Source organism: Copadichromis virginalis, linkage group LG15 (assembly GCF_057382275.1).
Source record: "Copadichromis virginalis isolate Kocher_CV1m ecotype Utaka linkage group LG15, C_Virginalis_male_GT1.1, whole genome shotgun sequence".
NCBI lineage: Eukaryota > Metazoa > Chordata > Actinopteri > Cichliformes > Cichlidae > Copadichromis > Copadichromis virginalis.
Window position 1 is genome coordinate 22,868,086 of NC_140632.1, and position 18,894 is coordinate 22,886,979.

Here is an 18,894-nt window from a genome sequence, read left to right on the forward strand (position 1 = left end):
GGCCCCTTTTGTTTCAGTGTTTTTCTCTTTGACCCAAGAATTGATGTGTGAGAATCACAGGCTGGTACAAGGTTGAAATACCACAGAGATCACTCCCTCAGCTACATTAGTTTCTTAATCTTTTAGACGCCTGTTGAAGGCCAAATGGTTTGTTTCAGATTTCACTAATGAAAGAACTCTTTATTTTGTGCCTTGAAAATATGTCGCTGAGATAATCACAATTGTAGCTGAACTGATACACTACACAAAGGATGCTTCTTCACCCATGGGCAGGAAGACGCTCCCTTATCTTGGTCTGTACTGGTTTAAACTGATAATCTGCTGTCTCATGAATTTTACCCTCTATATAAACTGTTGTACTTGTGAATAAAGTTGAGTCACTTTGGGAAGACAATCTAAAGCAGTCTCTGTTTTCTTGTTCTCCCAAGCTGCTCCCGAGCTCGTACTAACACGCTGAATGGCATGCTTGAATGTTGCTTGAGAATATATTTGACTGTGTTACAGACTAAGGGACATTCTCTGCTGATAGGTGAAGGTACATTCTCTGCTGATAGACGTCCACGCCTCGGAGGAAGTCGATCCACGGATTAGGCCCTGGAAACCGTTTCCTTCAACACTGTTTATGTGAAGCGTTTGGATCTTCTTTTGCTGCTGGTTCAGTCAATATATTTGGAGAGAGATAAAACTAACAGCTTTAGAATCAGCGCAAAAAGGGCGTAAACACAAAGCGCGACCGCTTTCAGCCCCGAACGTGTCCGTGTCGTCGGGTGAGAAAGGCGACATCTCACTGATTCGTCAGCAGGTCCGCGCTTTGTGTTTACGTCTTTGTGCAGAATCCGTGTTCCTGCTCACATTTACTGTTTTAGCTGTTTGGTGGTTGTTGAAATTTTGTGAGGTTTAACCTGAGATTCTGGCGTTTTGGGCAAAATAAATTTATATTAAAAAATTGATTCACCCCTAAGTAGTAAAGGGAGTTATCTTTTCCATGACGTCACACACTGGGTGAGCCTTGGATTTCGAAATCACGCTCATGTCACTGTCAGCGTGTTTTAGCTTTGGGGAAGAGTCTGTATGCATTGTGTGCGGTGACCAGCCGAACAGTTTCTGGAGGGAGACCTTTGACATCGGCGATGTAGCGACATGGCAGGATGATGTTAGCGGGCTCATTCCTCACCTGGCAGACAAAAGACAGATTAAACATGTCTGCACTTGTGGCGCTGTGTCTCAATATGATGATGACTTTAAAGCCTTTAAAACTTACATGCTGGTGAAGCCCGAGGGCAGGAGAGTCGGTCTCAAGACAAATGTGCTCCAATGGGATCTGCTTGATTAACTTGTCTCTCTGTGTGGCGGTACTAAAACTGTTTATTCAGGTGACTCAGCAAAAAATGTTAAAAAATGTTTTTCCACAGGACGACATTTTTCATCTCACCTGTTTGCTTCTGCAGACGGCGGGGGGAAAAGAGAAGAGGTAGCCCGCCTTCACACCTTCCAGAGCGACCGATGGCTTCCCCGCAAAGTTATGAAGCAGAGCTCGGCTGATGCCTGACAGAAAAACAGAACATGAGATAATGTTCAGATGTCGGCACGGTTCGCTGGAATCTAACACTCACCTTGTTCCTTCATGGTCTCAATCGTGACCCTAGCAGCTGATCTGGAGTGGACGTTCCTGAACAGAAATTCACAATCGACACGTTACACAGACTTCTATGTGGATTAAAAACCTTCACTTAGCGACTTGTGCATGCTCGGCAGACTGACTGTTTGATTATTTCTGGGAAACACAGGCTCGGGGTAAAAAGCTCAATGTGAGCTTCCTATTTTTATTCTTGGACTCTGCATGATTTGTTCATTCATGTTTACACTGAGTCTTGATGCACTAGGACTTCTTTAAGCTATAAGATCTTGTTTGGTCCTAAAATGTGTTAAATGAAATCCGTCATTTAAAAGTTCAAACACTTTAAAAGTTCAAACCTTAAAGCAATGAAACAATGGAATTCAACACAGTGGAGTACACAAATATAAACCCTGTGTTATATTTGTGAAAAGGGAAAGAACTTGAATTTGAACTCTAACAACAGCTATTTTAATTAGTCCTCACACAGGTAAGTCCAGCTCCTTGGCGATGCTGAGCTGTTTGATGAAGACGGTCACTTGGTCATCTCTGTCCTGCTGAGTCGGGGCGCACCAGGGAGTGAAGTCTAAACCAATCTGAAAAATTAAAAGAAGGCTGTTATGGCCCTAGCAGGGCCTCCTGTGAAATTGAACTTGTGTGGGTGTGTCCTGCTCTCTCCTACCGTAGGTGCCACCCTTTTTGCACAGCTGACTCTAATCAGCAATTAGGACCAGAGACAGGTGAGGTCTAGTGCCAAAGAGCCTTGTTGGGTTTTGTAGGTGGCCTGCTCTGTGGAGAGGAGTGTGTTTCGGTGACTAACCCTTTTTTGACTTACTTTTCAGTTTATTGACCAACTACTGGGTTTTGTCGTTTTCCTTCTTTAAAATGTGATAGGGCTTGTCCGTCTCTTTTAGTTGAATTACTAATAAAAACATTAATAAAACCCTTTAATTTAACCATTTTGCCTCCCACGTCTCCTTTAGATATTTCCCTCATCCCCTGGACCCTTTAAGAGTACGTAAAAGTTTGGGGCTGATCCGGGATTTGAAAGTAGGACCTTACACACCCCAAGCCCAAATCGTAAAAAATAAATACATTTTCTTTTAATCAGTCATCCCATCCCAGACTACTATTAATGTAGGAAAAGTTTTAGAAGACCAGAATCACTTTGCATTTCTTTTTCACTATGATCGTTCCAAATTTTAAGTCGTTTTTAGAACAAATTTAATCAAAATTTCATTTCCTGAAAAGGTACACTCAGACTAGCATCTTAATGCTCACCATTAACTTGACATAAACATTTAACGCACTGATCTACAAGTTCAGTATTCAAAGGGTTTATGCATGCTACGGTAGAAACTAAACCTTGGTCTCAGGTTCGCTCTTTAAACTCTCAACTTTGATCTATGTCAGTGAATCGTTACTGATTAAGTTTCATAAGAGAAGAAACATAAGAAATTTCTATAAGAAACAGAAATGAGGCGCACCAAATGCTACATTGGATTTGTGTGTGCCACCTTAAAAACTGACACCTGCTCTGGTGCATGAGCCTCTGGCAAGGAAGAGGTTTAAGTCGCCATCTCTCAAGTGAGTCAGTTCTCACAGAGCTTATGTCCAAATGAAGTCGAGTCAAACTGGTTTGATTGCTCAACCTAAAACCACAAAGTACCCTCAACCACTCAAGCATCCGCAGATTAAAGAAAAAACTGCCAGACCAGATATGAGGGAAAAGGTTACAGATTCAAACTGTAGCTGAACTAAAATGTGCTCAGTGAAGCAGAGGATGGAGCTCTACGTCTCCAACCTAATCCAACAGCTGGAAACAGCAGTAGGAGAGTGTCGATTTAGCCCTGTGACGCCTGAAATGTGCTGAAAAAACACACATTCCTCATTGAGACCATGTAGAAATTCCCTGCACCATCAGCGCCTGCTGGAGAGCAGTTAGTGTGTGTGACTGTCTGTGAGCCTGAGAAAGATTGTTACTGACCGTGTGCATTAACCTTTTCTTACAAGCGAGATTAGCAGGTAAATCGGGGCTTTTAACAAGTTTAATCTGCTTTGCTTCAAGACAGGTTACGTTAACAATGTAAAGATTTTTTTAACATGGGGCAGACACAGTGTGTGTTAGTGTGTGTGTTTGTAACAGTTGAATCCATGACCACCCTTAAGCCTTCAGAAGCTGATATAACTTAAATTATCTATGAAGTCTTCCAGTCATGGAATTATTTATTATATAAAACTTTGGTTAAACTTTTTCCTACTGAGCTCCATTTCATGGAGTCTGAGATGCAGCACACTTCTTAGTCAATTTAAAAAAACGTTTAGCTTAGACATATAAACATGTTTTATTAAATCCGCAGAAAAATTAAAAATAGTTTAATAAAAGAGATTATTATAAGGTTCAGTTAGAGGTTAAAAGTCTACCTCTCCAACAGCGACCAGGCGTTCTTTGTGATTATAGAAGTGTGGAAGGGCGACGTCCAGATCCTGTAGAACATATTTCTTTATTAAAGGTGAGGTTTAAAAAAGAAAAAAAAAAAAAAAAAAACATTAAAAAAATATTTTTCTGGGTATTCAGCAAACACTGATCTACTGGAAATTTCCCACACCATCTTCAGGGTTTACAGAGAATAGTCTGAAAAGAAGAAAACAACCAGTGTGCAGCAGTTCTGTGAGTTTAAATGTGAAGTTAATGACAGTGATCAAAGAAGAATGGCCAGACTGCTGCAACAATAACTCAAACAACCACTTGTTATAGCTAAAGTGTGCAGAAGAGCATCTCTGAGCACACAGACACGCACTCACAGATACTTGAAGCAAATGCGTAGCAGAAGACCACAATGGTGGTCTGATTACATCATTTCCTTAGGGATTAATAAGCATTCTGTTTCTGATGGGCTGCCGCTCCCGTCAGCGAAGAAAGGAAAACTGACGCTAAAATTAAACAACAATAAATTTGAAAAACAGAAAGCCAGAATTTGGTATAAACAACATGAAATGGATCCTGCCTTGTATTAACTGTTCAAGTCTGCGGTGGTGTAATGGTTTGACACGTTGCACCACCTTAGAACAGATTGAACATCCTTTAAACATCACAGCCTTTCTGATTACTGTTGCTGACCATTTCCATCCCTTTATGACCACAGTGTGCCTGTCTGTTGATGGTTGCTTCAAGCTGGTTGGTACATCCTTGTCAAACTAGTTTCTTGAACATGTATGCAAATGTCCTCCACAGTCACCAGATCTCAATCCAACAGAGCACTTTAGGGTGTGGTGCGGTGGAACAGGAGATTCATATCATGGATCTGCAGCCAACAAATCTGTACTGGATGGATAATGCTATCTTGGACCAAAATCTCTGAGGAATACTTCAAGCACCTGGTTGAATTGCTGCCATGAAGAATTAAAGCAGATTTCTACCATAGTAAGCAAACTATATGAATCACTGGATACAGTCTGGATACAGATTTCCTTCCCATTTTTTCATGATTATTTAAGTAAAATATTTAAAAGACAGATGCGCTACACATTGGTTCACTACCTGAGGTTTCACGCTGCGCTGCTGAGGGCCCTCGGCAGCCTGCAGCGGATGGATGCCAAAACACGGAGCCACGAGATCTGGATAGCTGTGAGAAAGGAATTCAACATAACATCAAAGATAATAAATGCAATGCTTTCCAGCTGTGAACAGCTGTGCAGAACAGTATATACACATTTGTTTTCTTTACACTCTGCATGACTGACTTTAGAGGAAAAGTAACACAAGCTCTGTTCTTACTGTGAGCGCACCTCAGTGTGTCTGTGTACTTTTACTATACAAATATTAGTTCAGAAAACCTAACCTTTAGTTGCACCTAAGTTCCTGGATAGTTGTATTTATTTCATCAGCAAATAACTGAAATTTTGTCTCTTTTTCTCCTGTCTTATTTCAGCTTAATGATTCTTTTAGGCTTTATGCTGTTGATGTCGTTTTTCTTCAATTTGGTGTCCTCTCAATAAAAAGCAAGCAGCATAATATATGTTTGTGAGACAGACAATGTGCTTTGCAGACGTGCAGACCTTTCCTGCAGCTGGAGAACTCGGGCAAACTCTCCGACTTCTTCTGTAACTGCAACCAGAGTCTTCACACCAGCCTACACATAGACACACATAACTGCATGCTTACTATTTTAAATATTATATTAAACTGCACTTATTGTACTTGTGTGAAACAAGATGAAACATACAACTACACGTTTTCTTCATCTGTAGTTTCAGGCTGTATTTCCAAATGGCTCTGAAAATATCTACAGGTTTCAAATGGCCAAGATCTGTAAGGCATATGTGAAGGTATAAAAGGAATTCATTATGCTTACCTCCCTCGTCCTCAGGATCACATCCTCGAAATCCTAAAAGTAAAAGAAAGGCTATATTTGAGTAGTATATATAAAGCTAGGAGCTGTAATCAGACTGTAAATAAAAAGAGTAAATAATGCTCCAAATTTCCTGCAGTTCATGAAGAGGTGACGGATAATTTCCAACATGTGACAATTTACCTCTTCAAACTCATGAGCCGAGATATGACAGTGACAATCAACGAAGCCATTCTCCATTGAAAATCAACAAATAAAAGCTAAGAGACCAAATAATATTAGAATAACTTCTCTGCGTTAGTAGCATAGCTAACAACCATCCCGGAACACTCCTCCAGAAATAAACGTTGTTCCTTCACGGTCATTTATGGTAGAAGGACCGGTTCGTTTCTGTTCAGTTCCGGGTTGCGTTAAAAAAAAATATAAACAAGTTGGCGGTAAAGATGGAGGCTGTAGAGAGTGAAATCTTACCAAGTGAGGAAACAAATCCAGAGTACAGGGTCCAGGTAACCTCGAAGAAAGTAGTAAGTGAGCAGGTGAACAAATACAAAGAACTTTTAAAGACGGCTCTGGACGGGCAGCCGGAGGACTTTCCGGAGGAGACGAAGCGAGTTTTACTGCAGGAGCTGCTGGCAGTGAGTCCGAGTCCTTTCTCACATTTTGGGATTGACTGTAACTGAACATGATGTGGGCAATGCTAAACTGTAGATGCCAGGCCGCTGATAGTTGTTTTAATGAAGGCGTATTTATAAAATCTTTGCATATATACTTTACAGCTTGATATTATTAAGCCACATCTGTTAAGCTCACCAGTAATAGTTATGAGGTCAGGCATTAGTGTCTGTGGGCTGTGATGTTAGCAGACCACACTGAGAGTAGGTGGAAGAGGGGAAATGGAGGTATGCTCTGGAAAGTCAGTTGAAGCAAGACAGGATAGATATGTGTGGATGAGAGGAAGGCAGGTGTAGCAGCGAAGATGCAAGGAGCGGATGTAGCGAAGGTAGAGGAGCCTAAATACCTGGGGTCACCTTTCAAAGAAATGGACAGTGCACGCGAGAGGTGGAAAAAGATGATAGTTGAACGTGATGAGACAAAATTAGATATAAGTACATCAGAAGGACAGCTCAGGTTGAGCATTTTGAGACAAAGTTGGAAAGGTGAGGTACAGATGGTGTGGAAAAGTGCAGAGGAGGGATAATGGCTCTATTGGACAATGGATGTTGAAGATGGAGTTGAAGAGAAGATGAGGCTGCATGGGTTAGGATGAGATGGAGACAGATGATATGCTGTGATGACCCCATTTTTTTGATCTAGTTATTTTTACAAATCCTTTATGCACCTATGATTACAGACTGTCTGTGCCAAAAAGAGACAACAGACAGACAGCTGAAAAAATGCCACTATGGTGATTTTTTTTTTTTTTTTTAATTACATAGAGGAAATCTGATATGGTGACAGTACTAAATTTCACTTAGGGGTAGTCTAAATGCTCTAGGATGGAGAATAATTAAATGGAGAGTGTGTAAATACTGTGTGTTTGTTTGTTTTGTGTTTTAAGTTGTGCTGACTGCTGTGTGGATACTTGCGTTATAAACTTACAATCTACAGATATTGCCGGCTGTCAGTATTCTAACGAATTATTTTATTGTAACCAACGCAGCGTTTGAAGTTTATGTTGTGACTCGTGTCAGTTTTTGCACTGACTAAATCCTCAAAGACAGGCATGACTGTTTTAGTCTTTTTATCACACTATTATTTTAAGTACACAGTAAGTGCATCCCACGTATTTCGAGCTATGTGCTTCATACTGAATCATCATCACGCTGCAGCAGAAGAAACCAAGTTTTCATGGAAATTTGGGGAAAACAGTGTTTCAGTTGTGCAGATTATTTGTAGCCCACTTTAAGCTTCATGTAAACTAAGTACAGAAACAACTGTGATCAACGTTTGACCTTTGTATGGAGGACTGTACAGTGTTCATATAATAACAGCAACAGAGTTTCCTGAAAATGATCCTGGTAGTCTTCTTTGGGACTAGATTAATCAGGACAGTCCTGCAAAATAAAGTGTAATATGGCTTCCTGTGTTGACCAAAATAGAAACGTTATCAAATTGATCTGATCCTGCTGCAGTTGAACAGCTGACATCATATTTTAATGTGTGTTGCCACTGATTGTGTGTTTGTTTATTTGAAACTGTGCAGAATTTTGAGGCTGCTGTTCAGGCTAACGTGTTGGTGAATGGACGGCCTTGGGAGGAGGCGCCCGATGATGAAGGTGATCCTTCGCCCTTTTCATACTCTTGTTTCAATTATTATATTTTAAGGAAAGCTTTATTAAGTCAACTATGCTGTCTGTTTCTCTACCACCAACACCCTCAGCAGAGGATGAAGCTGTAGATCTGGAAAGCCTCCTGGACGATACTATTGTTGAGACCACAAGAAGGCGCCGTACATTCCCCAAAAAGATCCTTCCTCATGTGGTGCATGCCCTCAAGGCTGAACGGAAAATCATGGTGGGGCTTTTTTTTTCTCCTTGTTTATTTTTTGATTTACCAGCTCTGATTATTGTGCATTACTCTCAATTTGAGTTTTTTGTATAAAAATAAACAAATATATTGAATAACTAAAGTGCAAAAGTGGCAAGTGTTTTTCAAAGCAAAGAGTATTTTCTATCATTGATAAAATGTTTATTGCTAATTATAGATTTCACAGAATCTTTCATGAACAGATATTTGTCTAAAGATTGAAACAAACTGTTTCATGTTTCAGGGGCTGTATGAGCAGGCCATCAAACCTCAAGAGGTGGTCAAAGATCCTGATCAAGGTAGTAGCCTCTGATCATTTCTATAGACACAGACATTTTTTATTTTAGCTTCTTCCCCAAATCTTTACAGGTATACCAGTGACTGTTCACCTGCAGCTGACTTGAATTGCTGAGCACCAGCTACAGAGTGCTGTACTGCTGGCTCAGGACAGTGTTACTGTCTTACTTTGGAGAGTAAATTTAGACATCTTATGGTTACGTGTAGAGTCAAAAAGAAAAACACATAAAGCGCCCTTTGTTCAGTGAGGGGGTGTTTGCTATTTTAAAGTGCATTTAGGAAGAACTGGTTCTTTTTCAAGGCAGACATGAAAGTTTCAGCATCACTGAAGTGAAATACCTAAACACATCAGTACTTCTTGTTCACCGTTTTTAGTAGAATGAAGCAAAGGCTGTGAATAAAAACATATCGGCAGGTTGTAGATGACTCATGAAGCGATAACAATAGTTTTACTGTAGTATCGCAGGTCACACAGTCATTCATACAGTTGCCATGAAAAATGTTTATATATATATATATATATATATATATATATATATATATATATATATAAACTTAAACACCCAGCACGCCCCTGCGGGCGGTTTATCCTTCAAGCTCGGGTCCTCTACCAGAGGCCTGGGAGCTTGAGGGTCCTGCGCAGTATCTTAGCTGTTCCCAGGACTGCGCTCTTCTGGACAGAGATCTCCGATGTTATTCCCGGGATCTGCTGGAGCCACTCGCCTAGCTTGGGAGTCACCGCACCTAGTGCTCCGATTACCACGGGGACCACCGTTACCTTCACCCTCCACATCCTCTCGAGCTCTTCTCTGAGCCCTTGGTATTTCTCCAGCTTCTCGTGTTCCTTCTTCCTGATATTGCTGTCATTCGGAACCGCTACATCGATCACTACGGCCGTCTTCTTCTGTTTGTCTACCACCACTATGTCCGGTTGGTTAGCCACCACCATTTTGTCCGTCTGTATCTGGAAGTCCCACAGGATTTTAGCTCGGTCATTCTCCACCACCCTTGGGGGCATCTCCCATTTTGACCTCGGGACTTCCAGGTTATACTCGGCACAGATGTTCCTGTACACTATGCCAGCCACTTGGTTGTGGCGTTCCATGTATGCCTTGCCTGCTAGCATCTTGCACCCTGCTGTTATGTGCTGGATTGTCTCTGGAGCATCTTTACACAGCCTGCACCTGGGGTCTTGCCTGGTGTGATAGACCCCAGCCTCTATGGATCTTGTACTCAGAGCTTGTTCTTGTGCTGCCATGATTAGTGCCTCTGTGCTGTCTTTCAGTTCAGCTTTGTCCAGCCACTGGTAGGATTTCTGGATATCAGCCACCTCCTCTATCTGCCGGTGGTACATACCGTGCAGGGGCCTGTCCTTCCATGATGGTTCCTCGTCTCCCTCCTCTTTCTTGGGTTTCTGCTGCCTGAGGTATTCACTGAGCACTCGGTCAGTTGGGGCCATCTTCCCAATGTATTCTTGGATGTTCGTTGTCTCATCCTGGACTGTGGTGCTGACACTCACCAGTCCCCGGCCCCCTTCCTTCCGCTTAGCGTACAGCCTCAGGGTGCTGGACTTGGGGTGAAACCCTCCATGCATGGTAAGGAGCTTTCTTGTCTTTATGTCAGTGGCTTCTATCTCCTCCTTTGGCCAGCCTATTACCCCAGCAGGGTACCTGATCACGGGCAGGGCGTACGTGTTGATGGCCCGGATCTTGTTCTTACCATTCAGCTGACTCCTCAGGACTTGCCTGACCCTCTGCAGGTACTTGGTGGTTGCAGCCTTTCTAGCGGCCTTTTCATGGTTCCCATTTGCCTGCGGGATCCCCAGGTACTTGTAACTGTCCTCTATGTCTGCAATGTTGCCTTCTGGTAGTTCAATCCCCTCAGTTCTGACTACCTTCCCTCTCTTTGTTACCATCTGACCACACTTCTCCAGTCCGAACGACATTCCAATGTCATTGCTGTATAGCCTGGTAGTGTGGATCAGTGAATCGATGTCTCGTTCACTCTTGGCATACAGCTTGATGTCATCCATGTACAGGAGGTGGCTGACAACTGCTCCGTTCCGTAGTCGGTATCCGTAGCCAGTCTTGTTAATGATCTCACTGAGGGGGTTCAGGCCTATGCAGAACAGCAGTGGGGACAGAGCATCTCCTTGGTAGATCCCGCACTTGATGGTGACTTGTGCTATGGGCTTGGAGTTGGCCTCTAGTGTTGTACGCCACATCCCCATTGAGTTCCTGATGAAGGCTCTTAGGGTCCCATTGATCTTGTACAATTCTAGGCATTCCAGTATCCAGCTGTGGGGCATTGAGTCATAGGCCTTCTTGTAATCAATCCAGGCAGTGCACAGGTTGGTCAGTCTGGTCTTGCAGTCTCGGCTGACTGTTCTGTCTACCAGTAGCTGGTGTTTTGCGCCTCTGGTATTCTTGCCAATTCCTTTCTGTGTCCCACTCATGTATTGACCCATGTGCCTGTTCATCTTAGCCGATATGATGCCTGACAGGAGCTTCCATGTAGTACTGAGGCAGGTTATTGGTCGGTAGTTGGAGGGGACCGGTCCCTTCTTGGGGTCCTTGGGGATCAGGACCGTCCGACCTTCAGTTAGCCATTCCGGGTGTCTCTCGTTAACTAGCAGCTGGTTCATTTGTGCTGCCAGACGCTCGTGGAGTGCAGTCAGCTTCTTTAGCCAGTAGGCGTGAACCATGTCGGGCCCTGGTGCTGTCCAACTCTTCATACTGGAGACCCTTTCTTGGATATCTGCCACTGTGATGGTTACTGGACCCTGTTCAGGGAGGTCGCTGTGGTCTGCCCTCAGATCCACTAGCCACTGAGCATTGCCGTTATGGGTTGCGTCCTTCTCCCATATGCTCTTCCAGTATTGCTCCGTCTCCAGCCTTGGTGGTGCTGTTCTCTTATTATTGTTCCCTTGCCACTGAGAGTACACCTTTGCTGGTTCTGTGGAGAACAGCTGGTTTATTCTCCTGCCTTCTATCTCTCTGGTGTACCTCCTCAAGCGGCTGGCCAAGGCTGTGAGTCTTTGCTTGGCAGTTTCCAAGGCCTCAGGTATGGACAGCTTGCTGTATTTCTTATGCACCTTCTTTGTCGCAGCTTTCTGCAACTCCGTTAGTTGGCTAACCTCCCTCCGTGCTACTTTGATCTTGCCCTCTAGCCTCCTTCTCCATGGAGGGTACTGCCCCTTGTGGCTGTTCAACTTGTAGCCAAGCATCTCACTGATCACTGCTGCCGTATTGTAGATCAGCTTGTTAGTGTCGGTAATTGTGGTTGTAGGTATTGTCCGTAGTGCTGCATTAACATCATCTAGCAGACTTTCTGAGGGTACTTCACGTAATCTTGGTAACCAGCTACGGGGGATCCAGGTTTCAAGCTATCCTATTTTTCAGGTCAGTTCCTCTCACACTCAACGATCCTTCTCCTATCGCACTTGGGGCTATGTACCCAATCTCGGGTGCGGGTGATGATATCTCCCCCCTGACCTGGCGTCCTGACTCCTCCTTGCCGTAGCATTTGTGTTGTACCTCGTCAATCTCTAGCTGTGAGAGCAGTCCCTTCTTTCGAATGTTGGAACACTGAGCTACTAGTTGTTTCGCCGTCATTGTGGATGTTGGGTATCGAAGAATCCATAGGTCCGTCATCCTATTCATGTAGCCCCTTCCGCTACACACACACACACACACACACACACACACACACACACACACACACACACACACACACACACATATATATATATATATATATATATATATATATATATATATATATATATATATATATATAGAGCACCACTTTAAATGGTAAATGCACAGAATTTTCTACCTTATTTTGCCACTCAAAATTTTTATCAGTCATACATATATAAGGTATCACTCATTTACACACTTTCACGTTTTCCTACGTGTTAGTGCATTTTATCATTCTGTGAAACTTGAGATTCAGTATATTTCCCATTGATTCTTGGAGATGAAGACTGGAGCCTTCCAATTAGTACATGACCTACTTCTTGAGCCACAGCCGCCGAATCAATCGCTTTAAAATAAATTTGAATCAACATTAGCTTGAAAACGATAAATGATGCTTGAGGAGCAAATGGCTCAAGCAGATATGTTTATATGGTGTATAAATAGATGAGTTCTTCCACCAGTTTACTTTTAATCATTAGTTGTTATTCATCAATGGCTGCCTTCCACAGTATGTCCTGTCTTCTTACCTTCACCCCCAACCGGTCGCAGCAGATGGCCACCTCTCCCTGAGCCTCGTTTTGCTGGCAGTTTCTTCTTGTTAAAAGGGAGTTTTTCCTTCCCACTGTCACTAAGTGCTTACTTGTAGGTGGTTGTTTGATTGTTGGGTTTTCTCTGTATTATTGTAGGGTCTTTAACTCAAGGTAACTGTTGTTTCGATCCAGTCCTATATAAATAAAACCGCAGTATTTGTCCAGATATAGTCACTGTTTCCTTACTAATTTTATACCAGACAGTATTCCCTTCTGCACACACCTAGAGTAAGTTTAGTTTCAGTATTTCCAATGATTCTGTGACTATTTTGTGATATTCTTTGTGTTAAATCAGTGTGGACAGTTCTTTTTATTTTGCAGCAAATCTCCACAATGCCTAAGCAGACAGACAAGACTAACTGTAGACACAGCTGACGTGCAGTTTACCCTCGATAACAGAGCCGTTCTTGTGTGTTTTACCAGAGAACATCATGAATGATTTGACAGCAGCCGCTCCTAGTGTGGTAAAGCAGGCCATCCAGGTCATAAAGGTAACACACTGAAAGCTCTTAGCAAGTTGTCCTTCATGTATAGAGTCACACCTTCATGTATGGAGTCATTACTCACATATTTTTTTTCTACAGTCAATCAACACTCTGCAAACACAAGTTGAAGGCCTATGCGAAATCCTCAAAATGAAACCCAGCCAAGCCTCTCTGGAGATACACAGAGAAGTGTTTGGTTTTAATGACCAATCAGAGGCTCCTTTTCCTCCTGCGAAAAGAGCCATGGGAAACAAGCAACCAATCAAGAGAGCTGTAGAGGAAGCAGCAGCCGCAGAGGGCTATGTGCCCCAAGCCAAGAAACCAGAGTGCTGCGTGGGAGAGGACAAGCTCGAGTGACACTTCAAGAAACATTAAACCAGTGTGAAATTCCCAAACACTGCAGTTCCTCTAATGGCCACTTGGCTGATCCCAAGAGCCAGCACATCCATAGACTCCCACATTAAAATGTCTAACTTTACAGCGGAAATAAATGTGCTTTACAAGCTGCTACAAAAATCTTTTGCTCTCTGTAACCTGCTCCACCCTCTTTAACAATTGTACAAGGTTTAGCTTTAGTATGATCTGGTCTGTGTCTGTATGCAGCTTGCCGTCCAAACTTAGCCAAAAACTTTTCACTGCTCTCTTTGTCAGCACTTCACCAGCACTGTGGTGGCCAAAATAGCAACACTGGGGCCTTAAAATATACCAGATTGTGTCAAAGTGGATACATCCCTTTTTAATATCCAGTCTGTGGCTGAAATTAATAAGTGTAAACATGATCATTCTTTTCCATGAAGCCAAACAGAAGTTTCAGTTCCATGTGTGGGCGGCAACAGAGATACTGTTTGGCAAGTCAAAAGCACAAATAAAAATACCTCAAACTGGCTGATTTGTTTGTCCACTTGCAAGGACTAAAGTAGCATCAGAGGTTTAATCTTGTGGAGTTACGTGCAGCATGTTTTTGCATATTATCTCAACTTGATCAGCATCAGATTTGTTCATTTGTTAGTCTAAATTGATTTTTGTAAAGGAAAAACTGATTAGTGTTGAATCAAATGAAATCATTTATGTCATTTCTGTTATCTTGTGCATGATGTGTATATAATACAATTCCAGGGGCTTTGCTTGTACTTCTTTCTCATATTGGTCACTTTGTGGTCACTTTAATCCACTTTAAAGAGCTTCATAAACCTTAAATTTATGGTTAAAACTCCGTAAAAGCTGTCGGCTTAGTTAAATATATTGTTATGTCATAACTCTTTAAATCCCTTTTCTGTTTTTCAAAACTTTAACTGAGAGAAACTGTAAGTAGTGGATTTATAGTTGTCACCTGCAGAATATGGGAATGATCTGTGCGCACAGTAAAAACAGAAACTTTAAAACATGTTTATGAATGGAAGAAGTGTGTATTTTAATGCACAACATTTCATTCTGTAAATCTAACCAAATAGTTTTGGTGCATAAATCTAATGTGTGAGTGTAAACAGTAGCTGAACCCTAACCTCCAGGGTGAAAGTCCTGCGTCTCACCAGTTTGTTGTTTTTAAATAGAATCTGCTTCGTCTGTTGATTATCTCAGTTGGCTGTCTGGTAGTCCTGAAGACAGACTTCTTCCATATGCTAAATACAGGTTAACCATGGGGCCCCACAAGTCACGTGACTTACATTAACTGTGCTCGCCACTTCTTTAAAAAAGGCAGCGAAATTGAAAAGTAAGCTGAAGTGAAACTCGAGCTAGTTTTCTACCCAGTGTGTTTGAACTTGACTGGACTCAGTGCCCAGCACACACACACACACACACCTATCAGTCTCCTGACAGAACCAGTGTTAAGAACACCGTCGTCTTTCCTTTTAGGTTTTGATTTTAAAGCCTGTGATGTCAGTCTCTGGTTTTTCATGCCAGTCTCAACAGAATAACATCAGCACCAACCAGCTCTGTGAAGGATGGGAGGTAAGAAAGATCACGTCATCGTGTTTTTTCTTAACACGTGTACATTTAGGTTTGTTTTTTTACTGTTTACCTTCCTATTAATCCACGGGGAGGTCAAGGGTCAAGAAGTTTTAAAGATGGTTTAAAACATCATCTTGTGTATATAGGCTGATATCGCTATGGTCGCCCTCGGTGCTTCACATGGAGGTTGTGTGAGAAATAGGCAGATATGTGATGTAACGCTGCCAGTGTCCTCACATGAATCTGCACAAACAAACTCTGGTTAAGCAGTAAAAAACGAGACGTAAAATATCACAATTGTAGAACGTGTCAACGGATTATAGTGTTTGTTTGTTTGTGTCAGTGTTCGGAGGATGAGGGGCGGAGGATGAAGAGGAGAGAGAAGAACAGAGTTGCAGCTCAGAAGAGCCGCAAAAGACAAACTCAGAGAGCCGACCTGCTGCACGAGGTGGGTGAACGTATTTCTGCTGATCAGATTCTGATATATGCATTAAGTCGGTGTGTCAAACATATGGCACTTGGGCCCAAAGTGGCCCACCAAAAGGTCTATTTTTGGGCTCTTAACAGGTTTGCAAAATGTTGCAAATATTTTTTGCACTGTATTTTTTTCCTCCATGAAGGTTTATTTTGCAAGTCACTGAGAACAGATTGTGTCTTTGAGACTGGTTGTCTGAGACGTTAATTTCATCACAGCCAGATGACCGCCCGCTCACCTTTACAGACTTGTTACTGACCATAACACATCGGCTAAAGTGAGGTGGTTAAACCAACGACCATGCCAACACGTTTCTTTGATTTACAGCTGGAGTGTTTCTGGCTGGCTGTTTTGTTTCTCAAACTGTTTTAGGTTTTACTACAGTTCAGATCAAATTGGGCTGTATGTGGCTGATAAACTAGAGTGAGTATTTTGACAGGTCCTTTCTTGCTTGAAGCTGCTGGTTTAAAGCAAACTGTCAGTTGAAGAGCAAATTTACATGTGGACCACCGGGATAAAAATATGAAGTGAAATTGAGTTAATTAATATTACTTTTATAGCTTTTTTTTTTATTTATTTATTAATAAAAAAAAAGTGATGCGTGTCTCCTGACTGTTTGTTGGCTTTTGAAATAGGGCAAGGAGAGTGCTCTCTGATTTCTCTGTCTCCATATTCTCAAATCCAGAGATGACTGAGTGCTTACAAGCTGGGACTGCAGCAATAAAAATCCCATTGTGCATTTATGCAATGAATGTGTGGCAGCCCCATTTATGTGTCTATGCAAAAATCACATTTCCAAAGTTACAATCCCAATCAAAATACCCCAAAGATGAAATGTTCAGTCTAGCTTTTGTTTTCAAATAAATATATTTTTTTATTCATATGAAAGCTTTTGTTTTTTAATGTAACATGTATTTCCCACATTGTTTCCCCCTCTTCACCTCCAGGCCTGTGAGCTGCTAGAGCAGAGGAACAGGAAGTTGAGGAGAGAGGTAAACACACTGCTAATTCTGTCTCTGTTCGTCTTTTATAGACAATTTTATTTTATACAAACAGCAGCAAGTCCTGTTTGTATGAAATGCATAAGACACAGCAGAAATGAAAGCAAATAGTTCTGGTGTACCTCCATTGCTTTTACACAGCAGTAACAGAGTGAATTCATCTCCAGGTGGATTCTCTGTCAGAGGAGCAGCACCTGCTGACCGAAGCTCTTAGAGCCCACGAGCCCTTCTGTCCCATCATGCACTGCTCCTTTGCCTCCTCCACCTCTTCCACCCTGCAGCCCGAGAACATGGCAGCCCGTTCTGTTTGAGGCAGGGAACAAAGTCTCTGAAGACGAGTTAAACTTCTGAATGTATCTGAGAGTTGGTGTCTCTGTAATGCTGCAGTGAACCTCTAGAGAGCGCTGTTCACCACGCTTACACACAGTGACGATGCAACAGGTTCGAGCTGCTGCTGATCTGAAATCCAGGTGAAGAGCGTCCTCTGGTGGTGCTGTTATAGAGCTGATCATGTTACTGAGAGCAGACCTGAGCTGCAGCAAATACGAAGCTATCAGTCGAAAAGCAACGTCAGTGTAATATTGTTATCTTTGTTGTGATCAGAATAAAATACTGACTCATTCGTATGTGGACATATGTTTAACAAAAAGGATCTGGTTATACATTTTCACTGTTCCTAAATGATGAAAGATGGGCCATTACTATTATCTCCTTCTTCTTCTCATAGAAGCTAGTCTGAAGCCTTTGCTCATAAAACAACATTAGTTTAATCAGGGATAGGGATTGAAAGAAATTACACATTAAGTAGCCACTTTATTAGGTACACCTCACTAGTACAAGACTGGACCCTATTTTAACCCACAGAGCTGCTATAATTCTTCATAGTGTAGCGTAGCTTCAGCGAGGTGCTGGAAAGTTGATGTGATAGCCTCACACAGGTCCTGCACATCCGTGATGAGAATCTCTTGTTTCATGACATTCCAAAGATGCTCTATTGGATTGACATCTGGTAACTGTGGACGTCATCCATGTATAGCGAACTCCCTGTCATGTTTTAGAAACCCGGTGGAGATGAGTTTTGTGACAGGGTGTGTTATCCTGCTAGATCGTGACACACCCTACTCATCAATAATCACTGCTCAGGCTTAAACATTGCTCATTTGGTACTAAGGGGCCCAAAGTGTGCTATGGAAATATCTCCAACACCAGCAGCAGCCTGAACTGCTGTTACAACGCTAGATGGATCCATGCTTTATGTTGTTTTCACCAAATACTGATTCTACAATACAATACCAGCCCAGTGAGCCAGTGTGAACGGTAGCCTCAGTTTCCCGTTCTTAGCTGACAGGAGTGGTAGCTGGTGTGGCCTTCTGCTGCTGGAGCACATTTGCTTCAAGATTGGACCTGTTGCGCATACAGATATTGCCTTCTTTGGTTGTAATGAGTAATTATTTGAGTTCCTGTTTCTTTCCTGTCTGCTCAAAGCAGTCTGCCATTCCCCTAAGACCTCTGACATCAACAAGGCATTTTTGCCCAGAGGACTGCATATTTTCTCTTGTTCAGACCATCCTCTGTGAACCTTAGAAATGGCCTTAGAAAAATCCCAGCAGATCAGCAGTTTCTGTAATGTCCAGACCAGCCTATCTGGCACTAACAACCATACTGAGTGCAATGTAGTGTAAATCAGATTTCTTTCCTCCTCCGATGCTTGGCTTGAACTTCAGCAGGTTTTTCTGACTGTGTCTACGTGGTGTGGCAATACAGTTTCCTAAAGCACAAGACATATTAAAAAACCCCGTTAATAACCTGTTTATTAACTTTAATTCAGAGACAGACAGTTTCTGTGAGAATGCTTCTTCCAGTAGCTGTTTCACTCTGCCAGTGATTAAAAAAAAGTCAAAT

The 18,894-nt window shown here is 42.2% G+C and overlaps 3 protein-coding genes across 7 annotated transcripts; 2 read left to right on the forward strand and 1 right to left on the reverse strand.

Annotated features, from left to right (window-relative positions):
• Positions 1-201: 201 nt before the first annotated feature.
• Positions 202-6,297, reverse strand: tatdn3 (TatD DNase domain containing 3). Of its 4 annotated transcripts, none has more exons than XM_085432529.1 (10): positions 6,151-6,297; positions 5,971-6,003; positions 5,675-5,748; positions 5,157-5,241; positions 4,040-4,102; positions 2,102-2,211; positions 1,614-1,669; positions 1,433-1,545; positions 1,262-1,342; positions 202-1,174 (listed from the first exon to the last, which is right to left on the reverse strand). In XM_085432529.1, the coding sequence occupies exons 1-10, from the start codon at positions 6,205-6,207 to the stop codon at positions 1,040-1,042; spliced, it is 807 nt and encodes a 268-aa protein (XP_085288655.1). In that variant the 5' UTR covers positions 6,208-6,297; the 3' UTR covers positions 202-1,039. The 4 variants fall into 4 exon arrangements, with proteins under 4 accessions (XP_085288655.1, XP_085288653.1, XP_085288654.1 ...); XM_085432530.1 differs by having other exon boundaries at positions 1,110-1,174; positions 1,262-1,355; XM_085432527.1 differs by having other exon boundaries at positions 202-1,342.
• A 37-nt stretch (positions 6,298-6,334) lies between these two features.
• nsl1 (NSL1 component of MIS12 kinetochore complex) lies at positions 6,335-14,639 on the forward strand. Of its 2 annotated transcripts, none has more exons than XM_085432531.1 (6): positions 6,335-6,602; positions 8,171-8,243; positions 8,348-8,481; positions 8,738-8,792; positions 13,505-13,572; positions 13,666-14,639. In XM_085432531.1, the coding sequence occupies exons 1-6, from the start codon at positions 6,411-6,413 to the stop codon at positions 13,921-13,923; spliced, it is 780 nt and encodes a 259-aa protein (XP_085288657.1). In that variant the 5' UTR covers positions 6,335-6,410; the 3' UTR covers positions 13,924-14,639. The 2 variants fall into 2 exon arrangements, with proteins under 2 accessions (XP_085288657.1, XP_085288658.1); XM_085432532.1 differs by having other exon boundaries at positions 6,336-6,602; positions 8,351-8,481.
• A 69-nt stretch (positions 14,640-14,708) lies between these two features.
• On the forward strand, positions 14,709-17,614 carry batf3 (basic leucine zipper transcription factor, ATF-like 3). Its single transcript, XM_085432534.1, has 4 exons — positions 14,709-15,516; positions 15,860-15,964; positions 16,939-16,983; positions 17,160-17,614. The coding sequence occupies exons 1-4, from the start codon at positions 15,442-15,444 to the stop codon at positions 17,301-17,303; spliced, it is 369 nt and encodes a 122-aa protein (XP_085288660.1). The 5' UTR covers positions 14,709-15,441; the 3' UTR covers positions 17,304-17,614.
• The last annotated feature ends 1,280 nt before the right edge of the window (positions 17,615-18,894 follow it).